Source organism: Gastrolobium bilobum, unplaced genomic scaffold (genome assembly GCF_033153095.1).
Source record: "Gastrolobium bilobum isolate Gb01-03AN ecotype WA unplaced genomic scaffold, APGP_CSIRO_Gbil_v1 utg2164, whole genome shotgun sequence".
Classification (NCBI taxonomy): Eukaryota; Viridiplantae; Streptophyta; class Magnoliopsida; order Fabales; family Fabaceae; genus Gastrolobium; species Gastrolobium bilobum.
The window spans coordinates 60,359-80,466 of NW_026898827.1; the positions used below are offsets into that span (position 1 = coordinate 60,359).

Consider the following 20,108-nt stretch of genomic DNA (forward strand, 5'->3'; position numbering starts at 1 on the left):
ACTACAATGTTATCCTCATATTTAAACTAATGCAAATAAATTACATGTATAAATGCATCAGGCGGCCTCCAGAACCTCCAGCACGAATCTAATATATTTAATAAAATAGATCGGGCTTAGACTTAAAAAAAAATTGCTTAGAAAATAGGTCATAGTCTACTTTTACAAAACTTAGTCTGTAAACTTATAAGTTAATCTATATCTATTTTTTATTAAAATAAAATAAAATGAATATTTATATAAATTAAATTAATAAAAAATTAGTTTATATTTTTTTAATTTTGATAATTATTAAAAATTTAATAGGTTTAAATAAATTAATAGACCTAGTCAGACCTTTTATTTTTTAAATATAGGGCAAACCAAATCTATAATATAACTTACATCAAACTAATAAAATATGCTAGGTTTAAAATATTTTGCATAAGCCTAACTTGTTTTGATTAAAATTTTGTCCGATCGGACTTATTTATACCCCTAATTAAAACCCAATTTAGATTAAAAAAGATTTGATTCTATCGCTTTAAAATATTTGAAAATGAGTTCATAAAAAGAAGAAACTTTGAAAATGGCATTATAATAATTAAAGCGATAGAGATTGGCTAACTCATTTTTATAAAATTTGAGAAAGCAAAAGCGTGATTAAAGCGGAAAAAAGTTATGCATTTATTACTGTAAAGATTAGATTTATTCGAAATAAAATGCCTACCAACTTTTCCAAATGCCTAATGCCACGGGGCCAGTCTTCCTTATTTATGTAGATTTAGTTTGTGCTTAAATTACTTTCAAAATTACTCATAATCAAAATTTTATTAGAAGGGTTTTTAGAAAAAAAGTGATTTTTTTAAAATTAATCAAAACTTAAAATGTATTTAAATTACTTCTTAATTAACTGTAATGTTATGATATTTATGTTTTTTTTTTTTTAAATGACATGATGTTGTGAATGTGTGCAGATATATATAAAAGGTTCCATTAGGCCCCACATCTTTTTTCATGGAAAGACCACATCCTTTACACATACCTCATAAATGTTTTCTTATATAAAAGTTCTCTATCTATATCTTTCTATACACAATCTTATTTCGTTAAAAAAAACTCATATAAATATATCAAAACCTGTTAAAATCTATATGATATTGCCGGCAGGATATAATAAAATCTCCACAATGCTACGCTATGCAGCACGCACAAACTTTCCTGTAGAAATCAATGGGTTCAAAACTCACTCGTTATTTACAAAAAAAAAAAAAAAAACTCACTCGTTAAATTGTGATCTACATGTCATCTTTTGTCCTTTTTGTCTTTTCATTTGATATTTTAATCAGCTATCCCTACAAACCACAAACCTCTTTTGTCATATGTATTGCCCTTTCAGATCATGTTGGGACGAGAATGACGATCATCACACATTTTTGTTCCCTTCTTACGCGATGACTTTTTATTTTTTTGTGCATCCTTTAGTTGTGTTCATGAACCATAACCTAAACGAAAATAAAAAATAAAAAATAGGGAGATGCAAAGATAGTCACATGCAAAGTCAAAAGAGGGGAGAAGTGATAAAATCATTGTTGTTTCCTTGAATTTGCAGAATTATAGACCCTTAAATGGAAGCTCTCTCCTTACGTTACGATTTTGGTTTGAATAATGCTTTACCAACTTTATCTATAAAAGAGATAAAAAAAAAAGACAAAGAAGTCTCAAACTTTTGACCAATAAAAATCCATTAAATGCCATGACAGTCATTTGTTTGATGATCAAGTACAGCTTGCGTTCAAGTTCGGTAGACAATTTCATTTCCTTTATCAAGAGCTTTTTTATTACCTTTAAAGCGTTGATAATGCATAAGTTTATTTAGATTATCCAAAAAAAATTATTCAGAAAGAATAGAGACAAAAATGATTTAATTTTTAATAACTTATTTATAATAATTAGTATGATATCACGTTATAATCATTTCAATCTAAAAGATGTAAACCTAATAACATTTTACATTTTAAAAAGTAGTATTATCATGCATGTAATGTTACTTTTAAACATTACATATTATTAACACTATTATTTAAAAATAAATGTTATACTATTGCAATAATCGGAAAAAAAAACTTATAACTTTGTGACAACGCTTTAAATAATTATGTAGTTCAATGAGTCTATATTAGGCTTAATCCACTAATAATAAATCACAAATAAACAATTTGCTTCACAAGGTCCTTCCCATTTTTTATTGCAAGTTTGCCTTTGCGTACAACTTTAAAATAATCCTTTTTTCCCAACTTCGGAATCCAAATCTACTTGGGCACTCTTTTTGGTTCTAGGCATATCTGTGTTAGCCGAACAGCACAAGTAGGTCCCAACATTCCCCAAATTAACAATCCACACTTTTTCTTTGCCCATATTTTTTCACTTGTTCTCTTTGTCGCCTAGTTTTTCCTTGTGACAAGATGGGAGTTCCAATCATTCTTTGTTTTTGCAACAAGTAAACAAATAAGCAAGGGAAATACAAACCATTCTATCTGATTTAATTCCAGAAATAATTCTTACTCTTAATTCATATCTTTTATTGTTTTTATGTTATTTATTTGCATCTTAAAATCCACCTCTATATGACTAATACAAATTCTTGTTATGATAGTGGTATAGTTTCTATACATATTCTCTTCTCACATACCTATATGTATTTAGCATTTTTTTTTTTTTGTATAATCTAGAGGTATCCCCATTCAACCTCCTCTGGTTACCTTGCCCTCAGAGTAGGCTACCTCCTCATTGGTATAACGGGTGTATTTAGCATTTTTAACATATATCTTTTAAGCTTTTATATCTAATCAAATTAATATTTTTCACAAAAATAAAATAAAATTAATACTTTTCTTCTTTAATTTGTTATTCAATAAAAAAATTAAATTTTACGTTCTTTTAATCGATATTATTCAAATTTCTCAATAAACATTAAATACTTATAAATCATTGATAGTTAAAACAATATATCGTATTAAATAAATAAAACTAATTTCTGCAATATTTTAATGTAAATATTTATTACTACTAAAATAATTGTTTATTACTTAAATTAATTAATATTTCCTTAATTGTTTTAATTTATATTTTTAAATATGTATAATGCATAAAATGCTTGCAACTTTATATTAAAAAATAAGTTTAAGATTATACCACAATTCATCTTACTGTAGTTAAAGGAGAAAATTATCTGCACTCTCCCTACCTAACCATCTTGCGTGTTTTATATAACCCTTGAAGGGCCAGATGAGATCTTCAAAATTAAAAAGCAGGGAAAACTCTCTCAAATCTCAACCTAAATAAGCCTATTAATCAAACATCATCACAAGTGGTAAAGAGTTTGTGTTTCTTAATTAAACATCTCGAGTTCAAAATATGGGAATGAAAAAATGGTCTTAGAAGATTTGTCCCTCGTATAGGGTCCGACAGTGCTCGAATCGAACTAATCCGAAGGATAAACCGGTTCAAGAGACTCAAAATTAAATAAATAAATAAGCCTGCTAAATTATTCCTTAACTTTCCTAATCAATTTCTAAAATACTGGAAGAAAAAATTTCTATACATATGGAGCAGAGTTATATTTACAAACTTTTTGTTTATAAAAATAAACTACACTATGTAATGTGGGTAGTACATACTATTTAAATATGTACTACCCGTAATACATAGTGTAGTGTAAAAATTTGTAAACAAAAAATTTATAAATATAATCTACCCGTATGTATATATGCTATCAATCACTTTGTGAGTATACATAAATATATCCCACATAGGAAATTTAACAAGGTGAGGTGAAGGAAGGTTCAAGCTTCATGAAATCTTCCCTGCCCGTTAGGAGGTCTACGTGCCTAAGAAAAGGAGTATTTCAAGTATTCCATGGAAATTTACTCCCATCTCTCGTATGGTTGAGCCAGCAAATTTTGTGAGAGGGAGCGATGAAATCAAAATATACACTAAATCAGGACAACACGATAGTGGGTGCATACGTAGTTAGATTTGAAGAGCTCTATAAATTTCTTAATACATGAGGAATAATAATAAAAATGAACTTATGTTATACTTCTTATTGTTTAAATTTAAATATGGAAAAAATATTTATTCTTTTAAAGGATATAATTTTGTGTCATTTTAGATTCTTATCGTTGATTTACGTCAATCAACCGTTATAATTTATTGGGTAAAATTTATTAATTAATTAATAATTTACAATAAATTATAACCATTAGATTGACGGAAAACAATAATTAAAATCTCAAATAACACAAAGTTATATTCTTTAAAAGGAGAAACATTTTTTCCAATAAATATTATTTACTCCGAGGCTTTGATGAAATTGAAGGGGGTCGCCCCGCTAACCCCCTCCATGTATCTACCATTGCTCTCAAAGGAAATGTTGAGGTATATAGTCCCACATTGGTTGTATATGCAACTAATGTGGCCTTTATAAGGCCTTGGGCACTCCCACTCTTTAAGCTAGCTTTTGGGGTGGTGTATCTCGAGGTTCTTTACATGGTATCAGAGTCTCGTCTTCCCCCACTTTCTCTTGTGGCATTTCTTAACACAGATAAGTTGGGCCTCTTGCATTGTCCACTCTTCAAGCCCAATGGACTCTTGTGTGAGGGGGCGTGTTGAGATATATAGTTTCACGTTGATTATATGTGCACAACTAATATGACATTTATAAGATCTTAAACACTTTCACTCTTTGAGCTGACTTTTGAAGTGATGTATCCTAAAATTCTTTACAGGAAATAAGGAATACCTGTATCTTCCTAAAATTTTGAGATCTACCCTCGTTCTTCGGTTCTATGATTCTTAGCATTTCTGCCCTTATAATGATCATAACGTATTTGCAAGGAACGAACTATACGTGTATGGAAAAAGCACGGACAAGTGAATGAATTATAAGAGGCGACCAATTTGTACTTGTGAGGGACAGCTTCAACTCGGGTGATTGCAAGGTACAATGGCGTCACCAACTGCGTAAGTCTAATCAAATAAGCAATATTGTAGATGGAAAAAAAAAAGGCTGAATGGATAAGCAATAGATAAATTTGGTGATATGCATTGGATTATGTGCTTAAGAAAAGAAGACATTTAATAAATAATATCAAAAGACTGGATAAGTTTAAATAATTGTATACAATTAGGTCTTGGTGTCAATGATGTGTATAAAGCTACAATGATGGTGGTGGGTGCATTTGGAATGGTTGGTCGACACATTAGTGATTTTCCTTTTCATATTCCCCGTTTGTGTTGTTTTGAATAATTAATAAAGGAAATGATACGTCAACCAAACAACCATTGATTGGCTTTTCCTAATATTCATGGTTTTATTCTCAATTGCAATCCAAAGTGGCTTGCCACTAAGAAGGGTTAATTATTCGGCCCTTATACAGTTATGGAATAATTTAAATTTTCACATTGCCAAAGCTGTGTATGTTTGCGGCAAACAGGGTACACAATAAGGGGGCACCAAAATCTATGTTAAGGAAAAAAAAAAAAAAACGAAAGAGGATACTACCAACTTTGATGATATTAATGCATATACAAATAGAGATATATGTTCGCGTAATCAAATGTACGTTTTGCATGTTGGAAATAATGAGAGGAGAAATGTTTTTATGGCTGCTTCTATGATGTCTTCCTCTTGCGTCAGTGAATCTTAGTTTAATTTTATCGGTCACATCAGGTACCTTTCTTTAGTAACACCATTTCCCCCAACAATCAGATGCAGAGAGGGTGTTATTCTTACAAATATCCTTAAAATATTTTAAATATTTAATCAGTTAAAATATTTTCTTAATAATTCATAAATTTAATTTTTTTTAAAATTAAGATGCATAAGAAGGATAAATAAATTGCAAAATTAATATTTTAAATAAAATCAGTATGATTGAAAAATAAAAGAGGAATAATTTAAATTATTTTAAAATAAATAAATAAACTTGCCGAAAGCCTTTTGCTCAATGTAAAATGTAATTATATTTATAATTGAATAGACATTGAAAGATATGTATAATTTTATTTCAGTTATTGATAAATTAATGGGAGAATTAATGACAACAAATATTAATAATATATTTTTAATTTTAAGGAAAAAAGTTAAAACCAAATTATGGTAGTTTAATTGACGTCGGGGACTAAGTAAGTGAGGTGAGGGCATGTGTTTGATACTTTCCATACCATCTTTGAGAGAAATTTAAAGTCTTAATCCCAGAACTCGTCCCGAATCAGACTAATCACGAAGCGATTAAGCGATTGAAATATTTTTAAAAAAAAGGAAAAAAGTTAAAATTATTAAAAATAATAATGCAAAGTTTTTTTAAGGAGAATGAACACTTAATTTTATGAGTAAATACCATTTTTGGTCCTCAGCAAATTTCACGATACCCGCTTTAGTCCTTAGCAAATAAAAAGGCCCATCGTGATCCCTAAGAAATTCAAAATGGACATATTTTAGTCCTTTTAGGGACTAATATGAATCTTTTTTGAATTTGTGAGGGACCACGATTTCAACTAAATAGGTCCATTTTGAATTTCTTAGGGATCACGATGGGCCTTTTTATTTGCTAGGGACTAAAACAGACATCGTGAAATTTGCTGAGGACTAAAAAAGGTATTTACTCTAATTTTATTTATAAAATATTGGTTTTTTTTTAATTCTTCATTTTTCCCCCTAATGTAATTTCAAGTTTGTTATTCTTAGTCTCTTGTTACTTCTTACATGAAGCATAAACAAATAACGATTTATTGGAGACTGTTAATTAATTAGTTTTCCTCATCTTTGTCGGATGGCCGATGTTTTTCTGAGTATTTTCTTTGGATTTGCCAACAGTTTATAAAATTATTTTGAGTTCAGAAGAACTTTAACATTTATTATTTTTTGGATAAGGAAAATATTAATCGATATTTTTATGATTTGAAAGAATGGTGCATAGTTCTGTTCACAGTTGCAAGGGGTCAATTCTGAGATTAAATTAATATATCTTGATCCTATTCCCACTTAATCTCCGCTTCCTCGTGCGTTGTAACAAAGCAATGAAACCTGATAATGTGCATATTGTGGAATCATAAAAAAGGAGCGTGAGTTGAAATGGACGTGGCAACATTAATGGGTTGAGAATATTCTGCTATATGATTATATATAAAAGGGAAAAGCTAACATTATATTACTGTAAAATTTTGTTTCCTCTTACTCTTAGATCGTTTTTTGTGTTAGCTTTTTTGTTCATTTTTTTTCTAATATTTGATGGGCCCTACAAAAACATGTATCTATGACATGATGTATTCATTTTGCTGTTACATAACATTCACAAAACCCTATATAAAAAATATAAAATGAAAATGAAAAGATTATTACATAACCTTTAAAAACATTTTTTTATAATAAAATTTTAAGTTAAATGCAATTTATTTATTTTAAGTCATCATATCTTGAATTATATTAGAGTTCTTTTTAGAATTATAGTGGATCCACCAAATGGTGTAGCTCAATTGGTGCGTGGGACCTAAGTAAGGACTCAGTTCAATTCTCACCAATATCATTTTTGAAAGGGGTATAAAATTTAATTATGGACTCACCTAGTACTCAAAATTAGTCTCATATCTGATTAGAATTGGTATAAAATTATCATTCTAGGGTAACTAGATGCCGCCAAGGTTAGAGAGAGAATTATCATGAAAATGAACTAAGTGAAAATTTATCATTTTAAGTGAATTAAATATCACATCTCAATTCAAAATTTTATAGTGCTGGATTTAATTATAAATTCTTTCACTTAGTTTATTTCTAATCAGTATGAGATTCATTCTCTCTAACCACGTGGGTGGGCATGATGGTTCAGCATCTTGTCCCTTAAGCAAGTGGTTGGGGGTTCGAACCCCAACTCTTGTGAATGGAAAGCATTCTGTGGCCAGCTCTTTACCGTTTTGTGCGCTGACCCGGGGCGAGAGATTAGTCTCACGACTATCGGCTATGAGGATATCCGAATGTAATCCAAAAAAAAATAAAAAAATCATTCTCCCTTGAATGAAAGCTTTTTGAGTATTTATGAGGTTACCAATCAAGAGTGGCCAATTCTAATTGATTTCACAACATAAGTTTGTTGGAGCTTGCAAACTCGAATACCAACCACTATATTTGAATATTTACCCAGCTAATTACGTGGCTAACATATGCCAATTAACTATTGGCTTGATATCAGAGTTGGGTAATCACAAGAAGCCCAATATATAAGGAGAATTACCTTCAAAATGGGTTAAGTGGCAATTTATCATATTAAATGGGCTTAATATCACATCCCAAGCTAAAACTTTAAGTTATTATCCTTATTACCTTAGAGCCAAGCAAAGTTGATGGGGTGGAACGCCCTTTCCGTTTTCATTCTTTTTGGTTGGATCATCAATTTTTTAACAATTTCATCAAGGAAAACTGGCGTCAGGATCAAAGAACAGTTGATAGTCTTCGTGATTTCACTCCTCTTATTAAGCAGTGGAATAAAGATGTGTTTGGTAATATCCATCATAAGAAGAACAGGTTGATTGGTAGGCTTGAAGGTATCCAGAGGGCAATTTCTGAGCAGAATAAAAGCCATTTGGAAAAGATTGAAGGCAAGATAAGGGGTGAACTTGAACAAGTTTTAGAACAGGAGGAACTTTTGTGGTTTGAAAAGTCTCGTGCTACTTGGATAGCTCAAGGAGATAGGAATACAAAGTACTATCATACAAAAACAATTGTTAGACGTAGAAGGAGCAAGATCTTGGAGTTGAAAGATGATGCTGGAAACTTGATTAGAGAAGATCACAACATTGCACGGGTAATAAATGCTTACTTCTCTAAACTATTTTCTGAAGAAAACCATGATCGTCCTTGGGTCCAGACTCTTTGGCCAAAGGTGGACGATGAGACTGTTGTTAACTTAGGTGCTCCAATTTCAAAAGATGAAGTCAGACGAGCTTTCTTTTCTATGAAAGATTCGAAAGCTCCAGGGGAGGATGGCTATACCGCAGCATTCTACAAAAAGAACTGGGAATTTATTGGTGATCAGATTTGGAGAGATATCAAGTATTACGCAGAAAACCCTTCCAGCATTGAGGAAGTCAACGGTACTCTGATCACTTTGATCCCCAAAGTTCCTAAGCCAATGTATGTTTCTCAATTCAGGCCTATTTCTTTGTGTAATGTCATTTATAAGGGTATGAGCAAGATCATTGTGGATAGGCTTAAGCTTACAATGGAGAATTTAGTTTCTCCTTACCAAGCTAGCTTCGTGCCAAATCGTCAGCTTCAGGATAATATTATAATAGCAAAGGAGCTGGTTCATTCTATGGGGAGAGTAAAAGGAAAGAAAGGTACAATGGCAATCAAACTGGACCTTGAAAAAGCTTATGATAAACTCAGTTGGAGTTTTATCTATAAAGTTCTTATTGAAGTTCAGTTTCCTGATTGGATGATTGGTGTTATAATGGCTTCTATAACTTCTAATCGTTCGAGGGACTTGATAAATGGTGTGGCTTCGGATTGCATAGTTCCTCAGAGAGGAATTCGTCAAGGGGATCCAATCTCTCCTTATATTTTTGTGTTGTGTGTTGAGAAGCTTTCCCACTTGATCGCTGAAAAAGTGACTATGGGTTCGTGGAAGCCTATTAGAGTCTGCAGAAGAGGGCCGAGTGTATCCCACCTTTTATTTGCATATGATATCATCCTCTTTGCGGAAGCAGATATGGAGCAAGCTAAGGTGATTATGGATTGTATTAATCTCTTTTGTGAGATGTCGGGGCAAAGTGTTAGTGCAAATAAATCTTTGATTTATTTTTCCCCGAATACTGATACTCAAGTTGCTGCAAGGATTGTCAACAGAATGGGCTTTAAGCACACTTCTAGTATTGGCAGATATTTAGGCTCTATTGTTAAACAAGGGAGGTATATTAAAGCAGACTATGGAGCTATCAAGGATAGGATACGTTCAAAACTGGATGGTTGGAAAAGCCATTGTCTTTCTTTTGCTGGTCGAGTTACTTTGGTGAAATCGGTCATTGCTGCAATCCCTTCTTTCCATATGCAGAATGGTTTTTTACCAGTAACGTTTTGTGATGAAATTGAGCAGATACAAAGGGCTTTCATTTGGGGAGATCAGGATAGCAGAAGGCGGGCTCATTTAGTAGCTTGGGATCAAATGTATAAACCCAAAGATAGAGGTGGTTTGGGAATAATTAATCTTCGACTCCAAAATGAAGCTTATATTCATAAACTGGCGTGGAAGGTGTTAACTAAGAAAGATGATTTATGGGTTAAGATTTTAGTAGCCAAGTATGGTAGAGGTCAAGACTTAAGGAGAGGTATAAAGGCAAAATCATATGACTCTAAACTTTGGCGTGATCTTGCTAAATGTTGGAGTAATTTCCTTGCTGGTCTTAGATGGGAAATAGCAGATGGTTCTGAAGTAAAGCTTTGGACTGATAACTGGTTGGGATGGGAGGAAAATTTGCAGCAGTTGTCGAGCAATCAGGTGCCGTGGGAGGAGAGTCAGAAATCAATTGCAGATTACATGGTGGATGATGGTTTCCGTCTTGAAGTTATTCATCAATTTCTGGAGTCAGATTTGGCTGATGCAGTAACAAATCATCTCAGGTTTATTCCAAGGAATGGGGAGGATAGATTAGTTTGGATCAATAATCATCACTCAACTTCTTTGGTTAAGGTCGCTTACTGTAATCTTATGAACTTCCCAGCAGATGTTCACACTAGCTTATGGAAAAAAGTTTGGTCGTGGAATGGACCTGAACGAGTGAAAGTGTTTATGTGGATGACTTTGCTTGCTAAACTTTCAGTGCACAGCAGAACCAGTAAGTGGAGCGGAGGTTCAAATGTCTGTCCAAGTTGTCCAAATCATGAGGAAACTATTATTCATGTTCTTCGTGATTGTAGACATGCTAGGAAAATTTGGCAATCTTGGTTTACAGGTTCGATACCCAATTCCTTTATGAATTCGAATTTGCAGGATTGGTTGACTTTAAATATCGATAACATGTGGTCCTCCAATAAAGTGAAGGACTGGAGGGATATTTTCTTTACTACTTGTTGGTTTTTGTGGAAGTGGAGAAATTTGGAGATCCATGAAGATCATTTCTTTCATGATGAGCAATCGCAGGCTTCAATTTGGATGTTTGTCCAACAGATTCTGCAAGCCCGAATTTATCAGCGCCGTAGTGATTCCAACGATAGCGTTTGGACAGCCCCCAAGCAAGGGTGGGTTAAGTTGAATTGTGATGGAGCTTCTTCTAGTGGCATGAAAAAAGCTAGTTGTGGTGGTATATTAAGAGATCACAATGGATCCTTTTTGGGAAGCTTCTATTGTAATTTAGGTTCCTGCAATCCTCTTGATGCAAAATTATGGGGATTACTGAAAGGTTTGGAACTGCTTTGGGGAACAGGATTAAAAAGAATAGAGCTAGAATGTGATTCTAGCCAAGCCATCCAGATGTTAAAGGAGCAGCATGAAGATCCTAGGGACTCTCAAGTCACTAGCAGATTGAGATCATGGTTAAAAGCAGATTGGACTATTCATCTTGTTCATACCAAGAGAGAAAACAACAAATGTGCTCATTGGTTAGCTAAAGCTGGGCAGACTAATAATCTCCATTTCAAGATTTTTAAAGATCCTCCTCCTCAGTTGATGGAACTTATAGTTGCTGATGCTAGAAATATGTCTAGCTTGTTAGTTTCTGATTTGTAATTTCTTTCTGTTTCTGGGGCTTAGCCCCTCTTTATTTACAAAAGAAATAAATAAAACTTTAAGTTATTAGGTTTATAAATCTTTCTAATTATATGGTCATTAATTCATTTCTAACCAATATAAAATTCACAGCTCACACTTAAATTTTCAACATACATGAATATTTCTAATAACATGATTTCAAACAATTAATATATGGGAAAAAAGTTCCAGCTGTAACTTCAGATAGACATACCTGCTGTGCACTTAAACGTCACCGTTTTTGTCTTTTTTTAATTAAAACGAATTAGATATCGTCCTATTTTTCTCTGTTTCTTCGTTCACAAACTATATAGTCATCACATCGCTGTAGTCATATCGTCCTATTACACCGTTTTCGTTAACCTTCTCTGTTTCTTCCTTTATAAACTATAGTCATCACATCGCTATTGTTTTTCCTGCGCTTCCTTATTCAAGCATAGGGTTTTTGTTTGGGGACTCGTCGTCATCTTTCTGGTATGTAAAATTACAGTGCTCTGTTGTTATAAAAAAAAAAAATTACAGTGCTCTGTATCTGAATTACAATTCTTTCGCTACTATATAATCTTATGCGCAGATTTGTGATTTGGGTGGTTGCTGTAATTACAACAAAGAAAGCTGACAATAATGCATCTACCATTGCTGTCAACAGGTTAGCGATACTCTGACTTATCCTTCGTGCAATTGAACTGAGAAACAACCAATACTTTAAAGGATGAATGACACCTTGTTAGTTCACACCTCAGCCAAGGTACTTAACAATTTTAAGGTTTGTGCTTTTTTTTTAATGATTGCATGTATTCAGAAGAAGCAAATTTGTATGACTTGAATATCTTGATTTGAATTATGGAACCTATTTAAGAAGACACTTAAGAAAGCTGATAAGGTTACAATAAAAAAAGATGACAATAATGCATCTACCATTGCTATCAACAGGTTGAATGACTCCTTGTTAGTTGACACCTCACCTCAGCCAAGGTACTTAACAATTTTAAGGTTTGTGCTTGTTTTTTTAATGATCGCATGTATTCAGAAGAAGAAAATTTGTATGACTTGAATATTTTGATTTGAATTATGGAACCTATTTAAGAAGACACTTAAGAAAGCTGATAAGGTTACAATAAAAAAAGATGACAATAATGCATCTACCATTGCTATCAACAGGTTGAATGACACCTTGTTAGTTGACACCTCACCTCAGCCAAGGTACTTAACAATTTTAAGGTTTGTGCTTGTTTTTTTAATGATCGCATGTATTCAGAAGAAGAAAATTTGTATGACTTGAAAATTTTGATTTGAATTATGGAACCTATTTAAGAAGACACTTAAGAAAACTGATAAGGTTACAATAAAAAAAGATGACAATAATGCATCTACCATTGCTATCAACAGGTTGAATGACACCTTGTTAGTTGACACCTCACCTCAGCCAAGGTACTTAACAATTTTAAGGTTTGTGCTTGTTTTTTTAATGATCGCATGTATTCAGAAGAAGCAAATTTGTATGACTTGAATATTTTGATTTGAATTATGGAACCTATTTAAGAAGACACTTAAGAAAGCTGATAAGGTTACAATAAAAAAAGCTGACAATAATATCTACCATTGTGGTCAACAGGTCAGGGATACACTTCCTTATCCTTCATGCATTTAAACTGAGAAACTGCCAATACTTCAAAGGTTGAATGACACCTTGTTAGTTGACACCTCACCTCAGCCAAGGTACTTAACAATTTTAAGGTTTGTCATTGTTTTATAATGATCGCATGTATTCAGAAGAAGCAAATTGTTATGACTTGAATATTTTGATTTGAATTATAGAACCTATTTAAGAAGATATTTAAGAAAGCTGATAAGGTTACAATAAAAAAAGCTGACAATAATGCATCTACCATTGGTTGAATGACACCTTGTTAGTTGACACCTCACCCAAGCTGATAAGGTTGCTTTTCTTGCTTGACAACCTATTGTCAGGCTGTCAATTACTGGGACAAGAAATCATTGAAGGTAAGACTTTTAAGATGTTAAAAAGCAAAAAAAAAAAAAAAAAAAAAAAACTGTTTAGTTCCCGAACACTGAGTGAAGTTTTGATGTCTCAAATGTTGTAGGATTTGAGAGTGAACTCAATGAAGAGGGTTTTAGTTATAAAATTATTGGAATGAGTGCAAGAGCCATGTGAAGTTTGGCTACACAGGGATAGGAACCCAATCCTCTTCCACAATGATTCATATTTTTTCCCTTTATATTTTTCTTCCACTTTTACTCCTTCTGTCAATAAAAGCTGTTTCTACAAATTAAAATACAACACAAGTACACAACCCATCAAATTGATCAGCCCCAACCAGTTTCCAATTTTAGAATTCCTGATTCCAGCACAGCTCAACTTGAGGTATTTCCTAGTCTGGTCATGCATTATACTCTAGCATATTGTCAATCATATACATATACTCTATCCAACCTGATTCTTTTTGTAGTAATTCACGTTTGAACTTTTCTTATACTTCTACAACTGTCCTTGTACTACGTCAGTTTATACCCCAACAGCTTATAAAGCATGCAAGTTTAGATTGAAATATTTTCTTTCAATTCTGTTCTACGCTACCATAAGAAGGATTCTTCCCTAAGCAGAGCTTCCATCAATAATTATAACAGACAGTATGGTTTCCTAGTTCTGACATAATTGAAATATTTTGATTTTGGTATCTCACATAGTTTTGGAAGGTAAAACATAAAATTATTGTATACTCCAAAATACATTTCCTTGACCTTGTTCTAGGTTCACCAAAACTTGAGTTCCAAAATTAAAAAGGTTCAATAGGAACATGGCCATTGGCCTGTGTTGCAACAGCAGCCTATGCATTCCGATTGTAGTTTTACTTACCTAGGAAAAGTGATTAAGAAAAATAAAGGTGTAAGTGATTCAAAGCAAAAACATTTGGTGGTTTTAAAATCTTCCTTACTTATATTATCAGTTTTTTCTATTCTGTTCTTGATACAATCAAGAAACTGGATATATGGATTCATGATTCTTTTTTTTTTCGTCTTTACAGGCTATTGATGGAACACTCCCAAATAACAACTACTGAAGATATGAATGAAAGTGTAGTATCTTTAGATGACATTGTTGAATTGGAGAAAGAAAGTGATGAGTTAAGTGAAGATGGTCAATGTGAAATTATGAATCAAGACAAAGATGGTGATTGTATGCAAGACAATTGCCAAGAAATTATGGGAGATGATAGTGAGTTTAATGAGCCTCCTATATTGGGTAGAGTTTTTGAGACAGCTGAAGAAGCCTATGATTTCTATAATGAATTTGCAAAAGTTAAGGGGTTCGGAATACGTAAGCGTTACTTTAACAGGAGCAGAAGAACACAACAACCATGTTTGTGGAATTATGTGTGCTCAAAGCAAGGTGTCAAGAATCTAAATGATAAAAGAATTGATGTTAGCAATGTCAAAAGGCGAAGGGATACACGGACTGATTGTTCGGCGATGTTCCAAATAAAGTTGGTGAACGGATTATGGAATGTAGAGAAGTTCAATGATTCACATAATCATCCATTGATTAACACTCCATCAAAGGTGAACAAGTTTTCTTCTCATAATGATTTACGTCGCTCAGATTTTACTAAATCCATTGTTTCTAAACTTTATGGGGAGGGTTTAACGTCTTCAAAAATCTCAAAGGTAGTGAATGCTATGAACAAAGAAGTTAACATCACTCCGGGTCAAATTAGCACTATTATATCAAGCCAGCGTAAGAATAATGTAGGACGAGAATGTCAGGGCATCATCAAACACTTTCAAAAGAAGTCTGCTCACGATGGATGTTTTTATTTTGATATGCAGTTGGCAGAAGATGGTACGTTAAGAAGCGTCTTTTGGGCAGATGGTAGGTCGAGAGCTTCCTATGGTCAATTTGGGGAAGTCCTTGTCTTTGATGTGACTTACAAAACAAACAAGTTCAAGTTTCCTTTTGCTCCTTTTGTTGGGGTTAATCACCATGGGCAATCAATTTTATTTGCTGCTGCTTTGTTAGAGGATGAAACAGAGGCAACCTTTACTTGGTTGTTTGAACAGTTTCGGATATGCATGTTTGATAAGTCTCCTGTTGCTATTATTACTGATCAGGACAAAGCAATGGGGAAAGCAATTGCTAAGATATTTCCAAGAGCACGACATCGTTTCTGTGCATGGCATATCAAAAAGCATATTTTGGAGCATAGTCAAGCATTACGTGCACAATTTAAAGATAATTTTGATGTTGACTTTCATGCATGGTATAAAAGTCGAAGCATAGATGAATTTGAAGACAAATGGAAAGCATTAAGAACTAAATATGATATTAAAGCAAGTAGTTGGTTGGCTAACATGTATGCTTCACGTAACCATTGGGCAAAAGCATACTTGAAAGATACTTTTTTTGCTGGAATGACTACAAGTGGCCGAAGTGAGAGCATCAATGCATTTTTTGATGGATATGTCAACTCCAACACAATGTTAAATGACTTTGTTACCCAATATGATAAAGCAATCAAGTCTAGAAGAGATGCAGAGGAAGATGAAGATTTTAAAACTAGAAATACAAAAGCAAATTTGGAGAGTAATCATCCAATTGAAGCAATAGCTGGAGAGCGCTACACAAGAAAACTGTTTGAAATTTTTAAAAAAGAGTGGAGGGCTGCCACACAAGATTACTTTCACGAAAAGATGTCAACAGACGAGCATAATATTAGGTACCGTGTGGGGTCTCCCAAAGTTAATAAAGAGTTATGGGCAACTGTTTATTACAATTTGATAGAAAGTTCTACTACTCATTGTTCTTGTGCAAAGTTTGAGACTATGGGGATTTTATGCAAACATATTTTGTACATCTTCAAGAAGAAACAAATGATGACCCTTCCTGAAAAGTATATTTTAACTAGATGGACCATGAATGCAAGCTATAAGGCTGAAAATCTTTTGTCTGTTCATTCTGAAACAACTACCAGTGAAGTAAGTGAATTGTCTTTGTTGTCAACTCAGTCGAAGTGCAATTTAGCTATTTCTGAAGCAAAAGATTGTTTTCATGAAATTAGAAGATTTGATGCTATTGTTGATGAATTTATTCAACAACAATTAGAAAGAAAGAGAAAAAGAATTGATGAGGAAACCTTAAGCTCAACTGTACCTTCACAAAGTGGTTTCATTCCTTCTCAAGTTTCACTTAATTATGTTCGAGACCCCACTCAAGCAGTCAAAACAAAGGGGCGTCCAAAAGTTGCTTCACGAATTAAATCAAGCATTGAGTTAGCAGCCAAACAACAAAAGACTTGCAGTTATTGTCGAGAGAAGGGTCATAATAAGACCAGTTGTAAGAAGCAAATGGTATTTCTCTTATATTTTTCCTATTTATGTTTTTGTTTTTCCTCTTTGAACTTGATAAAAAAATTATGATTTTTCATTTGTAGATGGATGTTACAAGAGAGAAGCAAAAGGAATAATAGTTTCATTTGAAAGCTGCCCCTGATGACATTCTAGATTTTTCAATGAAGATGAAGCTTTGACACGGCTGAATTGTTTTAACATAGTTGAATTGTTTTGTGCATAAGTTGAGCTATAGATATCTTTTTTGAATGAAAGCAGTTGCATTGTAAAGATAACTTAATATAGTTTTATTTATGGAAAGTTTCAAATTTTTTTGATGTATGTAATGTTCCCAGTAGTTCCGCGAGGCAAACTGTTTTGCTGAAAGTATTTTGAAACGCATTCACAGTTCTATTTGAAAGTTCAATTGTTTAGGATGGGTTCTTTACTGTTGTCAAAGAGTAATACAAAAGATAAATTTGATAAAACAAACACATGTGATGAATAACTCACATTGAATAATTATGTACATGGATTCATATTACATTGACACAGATGTCCTATAATGACTACTAAAATCCAAGTTACAACTCATACACAATATCCTATAATGACTCATCCTACTCATAGTATTCCTTGAAGTCTATATGAAAGCCTTCTTTTAAAGCATCTTCCATGTTGATTACTTTCATGCCTTTCCTTCTGTCCTATGCAGAATGTTTAAGGACTTCCAATTTCTTCCCAACATCATCTAGGCTCCTGCTTTTGTTGGCCCATTTCAAAATAATCTGCACATAATTAATACTAGTTAACAACGTATACAGAGTTTATATGTTTTATACAAGTTCAGAATGGCTAAAACATCCCAGAAAAGCATGTTAACAATAAATTCACATTAATTTTAACATCTAAGAAGGCAAGTATTAATTAAGCATACCTGAGCCAGCAACTTGCGTCTCATAATTGGAAACTCAATTGACCGAAACACAAAAAGATCAATTCAAAAGAGACATTCTTGTCTGTTCTAATCAGCTGAAAATAGTCAAATGGGATTGGACCAAAAGCTCGAGTTTTTGCTTGCAGTTTTCACCGGTTCGCTTATCTAGTAGAAAAATACTACAACTAAAAAGATATATAGAAAAGGGGGGTAGATTATGGTGCACTTAGAGCTTTGCATCCATCCACTTCTCTGGAATAACTTCATCTCACTCTATCCGCTATGCAGACTCCCTAAAGCTCATCCTGCAAATAAAAGAAGCAAAGAGAATTATTAAATATACATCCTTTGTCAAGCTTGATTCAAGTGACATTAAGGGGATGGAAAAAACCTACATGTACATCCTCTTCCTTGGTTTCAGCATCGTCTTCCCCAGCTTCAGTCTTTGATTCAGCGTCATCAGAGTCATTGCTAGCTTCATCAGTATCTTCCTCGTCTTCATCAGCTTGTAGAGGATATGGACTTAATTAGATTTAGTGTAACTGATGATATGGACCAAAATTTAGGAATCATTAGTTCTACTTACATAAGATGAAAAATAACACCTCTTATCTTCCTTAAAAACAATGCAATGACACTGATATAAACCTACCTGTTCAGGGGACCCAAATTCTCTAAAATCTTGTTTACTAGTTGGGATCATATTTACACTGACACTTTCCAGTGGTTCAATGACATCCTTGAACACCTTATCTTGACCTTCAATCACTACTTCCTGTCCACACCATAGAAGAAGATGAAGAAACTACTTCAGATTTTACCATGAATATCACGTAATTCATAGTATTTATGCTACACATATGCCCTAACCAAATTGTTGCTCAGTATTCTCGTTCCTAAACATTCGTTGGTAATATTATTTCTTCTAAAATACAAACAAGGTTAATAGCCTAAATTACTTGTACAGTTCTACCCACAAAACATGCAAAGTTATACAATAACTTCTTATAAGATAATGATAGCTGTGAATTCAAGCTCAAGAGACAAAAATAAAATAAAATCACAAACCTTGAGAAAGCAACCCAGTTGAAGAAGCTGAAGGTTCTTGGGCAGCTTTGATAATGAACGAAAACCCTTCCTTTCTAGATGAACGGAAAGTACCATGCTTCTGTAACAATGACACATATGGTCAAAAACAGAGAAAAATGAATCAAATTACCAATTAAAGAATAAGAGAGTACCTGGGGAAAAGAGTTGTGAAAGAGGGTTTCGTGGAGTGTAGGAGAATTCTGCAGGGACACCATTGTTGCAAAGAAGACGGAAGCACGGTGTGCAAGGAAGCGCAAGAAACAGCGATGTGATGACTATATAGTTTGTGAACGAAGAAACAGAGAAAAAATAGGACGATGTCTAATTCGTTTTAATTAAAAAAAGACAAAAACGGTGACGTTTAAGTGCACAGCAGGTATGTCTATCTGAAGTTACAGCTGAAACTTTTTTCCCTTAATATATTTAATATAATTAATACTACGTTAACCTCTTAGAGTTTATATGCATAATTTCAAAACCATTAAAAAAATTACAATGAAACATTATTATTGACTCATAAAAATTAAAAATATACAATAAATATAGGTTTATACAAGTATTATTTTTTATTTTTTTATTTCATAGCCATAATTATTTCTTAGAAGCAAGTCAGATCCTTTGGTATTTTATAATGGAGGCCGGAAAAAAATACCCAATAAAAGCCCTTGTTTATTGCAATTCGTCCATGCTCGAGTTCATAGGACCACTTCAACCAACTCTTCAAAGTTTTCAAATACTACATTACCAACAAAAAAAAAAAAATTACCATCAGCTGACCATTTATTTATGTACATTACGTTAGAGTTTGTCAAATTATTAAATGCTGAGGTTCTATATTTTAAATTATTTTCAAATTATCTTATGTCACATAATGTCATATGTAGACGTGGATTCCTCCATGGCTCCACGTAATAAATACCAGGTACTGATGTGTTATCCTTGTAATAATTTATGGT

The 20,108-nt window shown here is 32.9% G+C and overlaps 1 protein-coding gene across 1 annotated transcript; it reads right to left on the bottom strand.

Moving 5' to 3' along the window:
- Positions 1 to 18,356: 18,356 nt before the first annotated feature.
- On the bottom strand, positions 18,357 to 19,373 carry LOC133284461 (uncharacterized). The gene is made up of 6 exons (XM_061481477.1): positions 19,305 to 19,373; positions 19,132 to 19,231; positions 18,934 to 18,959; positions 18,712 to 18,838; positions 18,459 to 18,568; positions 18,357 to 18,368 (listed from the first exon to the last, which is right to left on the bottom strand). The coding sequence occupies exons 1-6, from the start codon at positions 19,365 to 19,367 to the stop codon at positions 18,357 to 18,359; spliced, it is 438 nt and encodes a 145-aa protein (XP_061337461.1). The 5' UTR covers positions 19,368 to 19,373.
- Between the last annotated feature and the right edge of the window lie 735 nt (positions 19,374 to 20,108).

Excerpts from the sequence above, each read along its gene's own strand:
- LOC133284461 (XM_061481477.1), bottom strand. The coding sequence starts at position 19,367 with ATGGTGTCCCTGCAGAATTCTCCTACACTCCACGAAACCCTCTTTCAC. Across the intron at positions 18,839-18,933 it reads GAATACTGAGCAACAATTTG|GAAGTAGTGATTGAAGGTCA; the intron begins GTTAGGGCATAT and ends TGGTGTGGACAG. Across the intron at positions 18,569-18,711 it reads TGGGTCCCCTGAACAGGTAG|CTGATGAAGACGAGGAAGAT; the intron begins GTTTATATCAGT and ends ATCCTCTACAAG.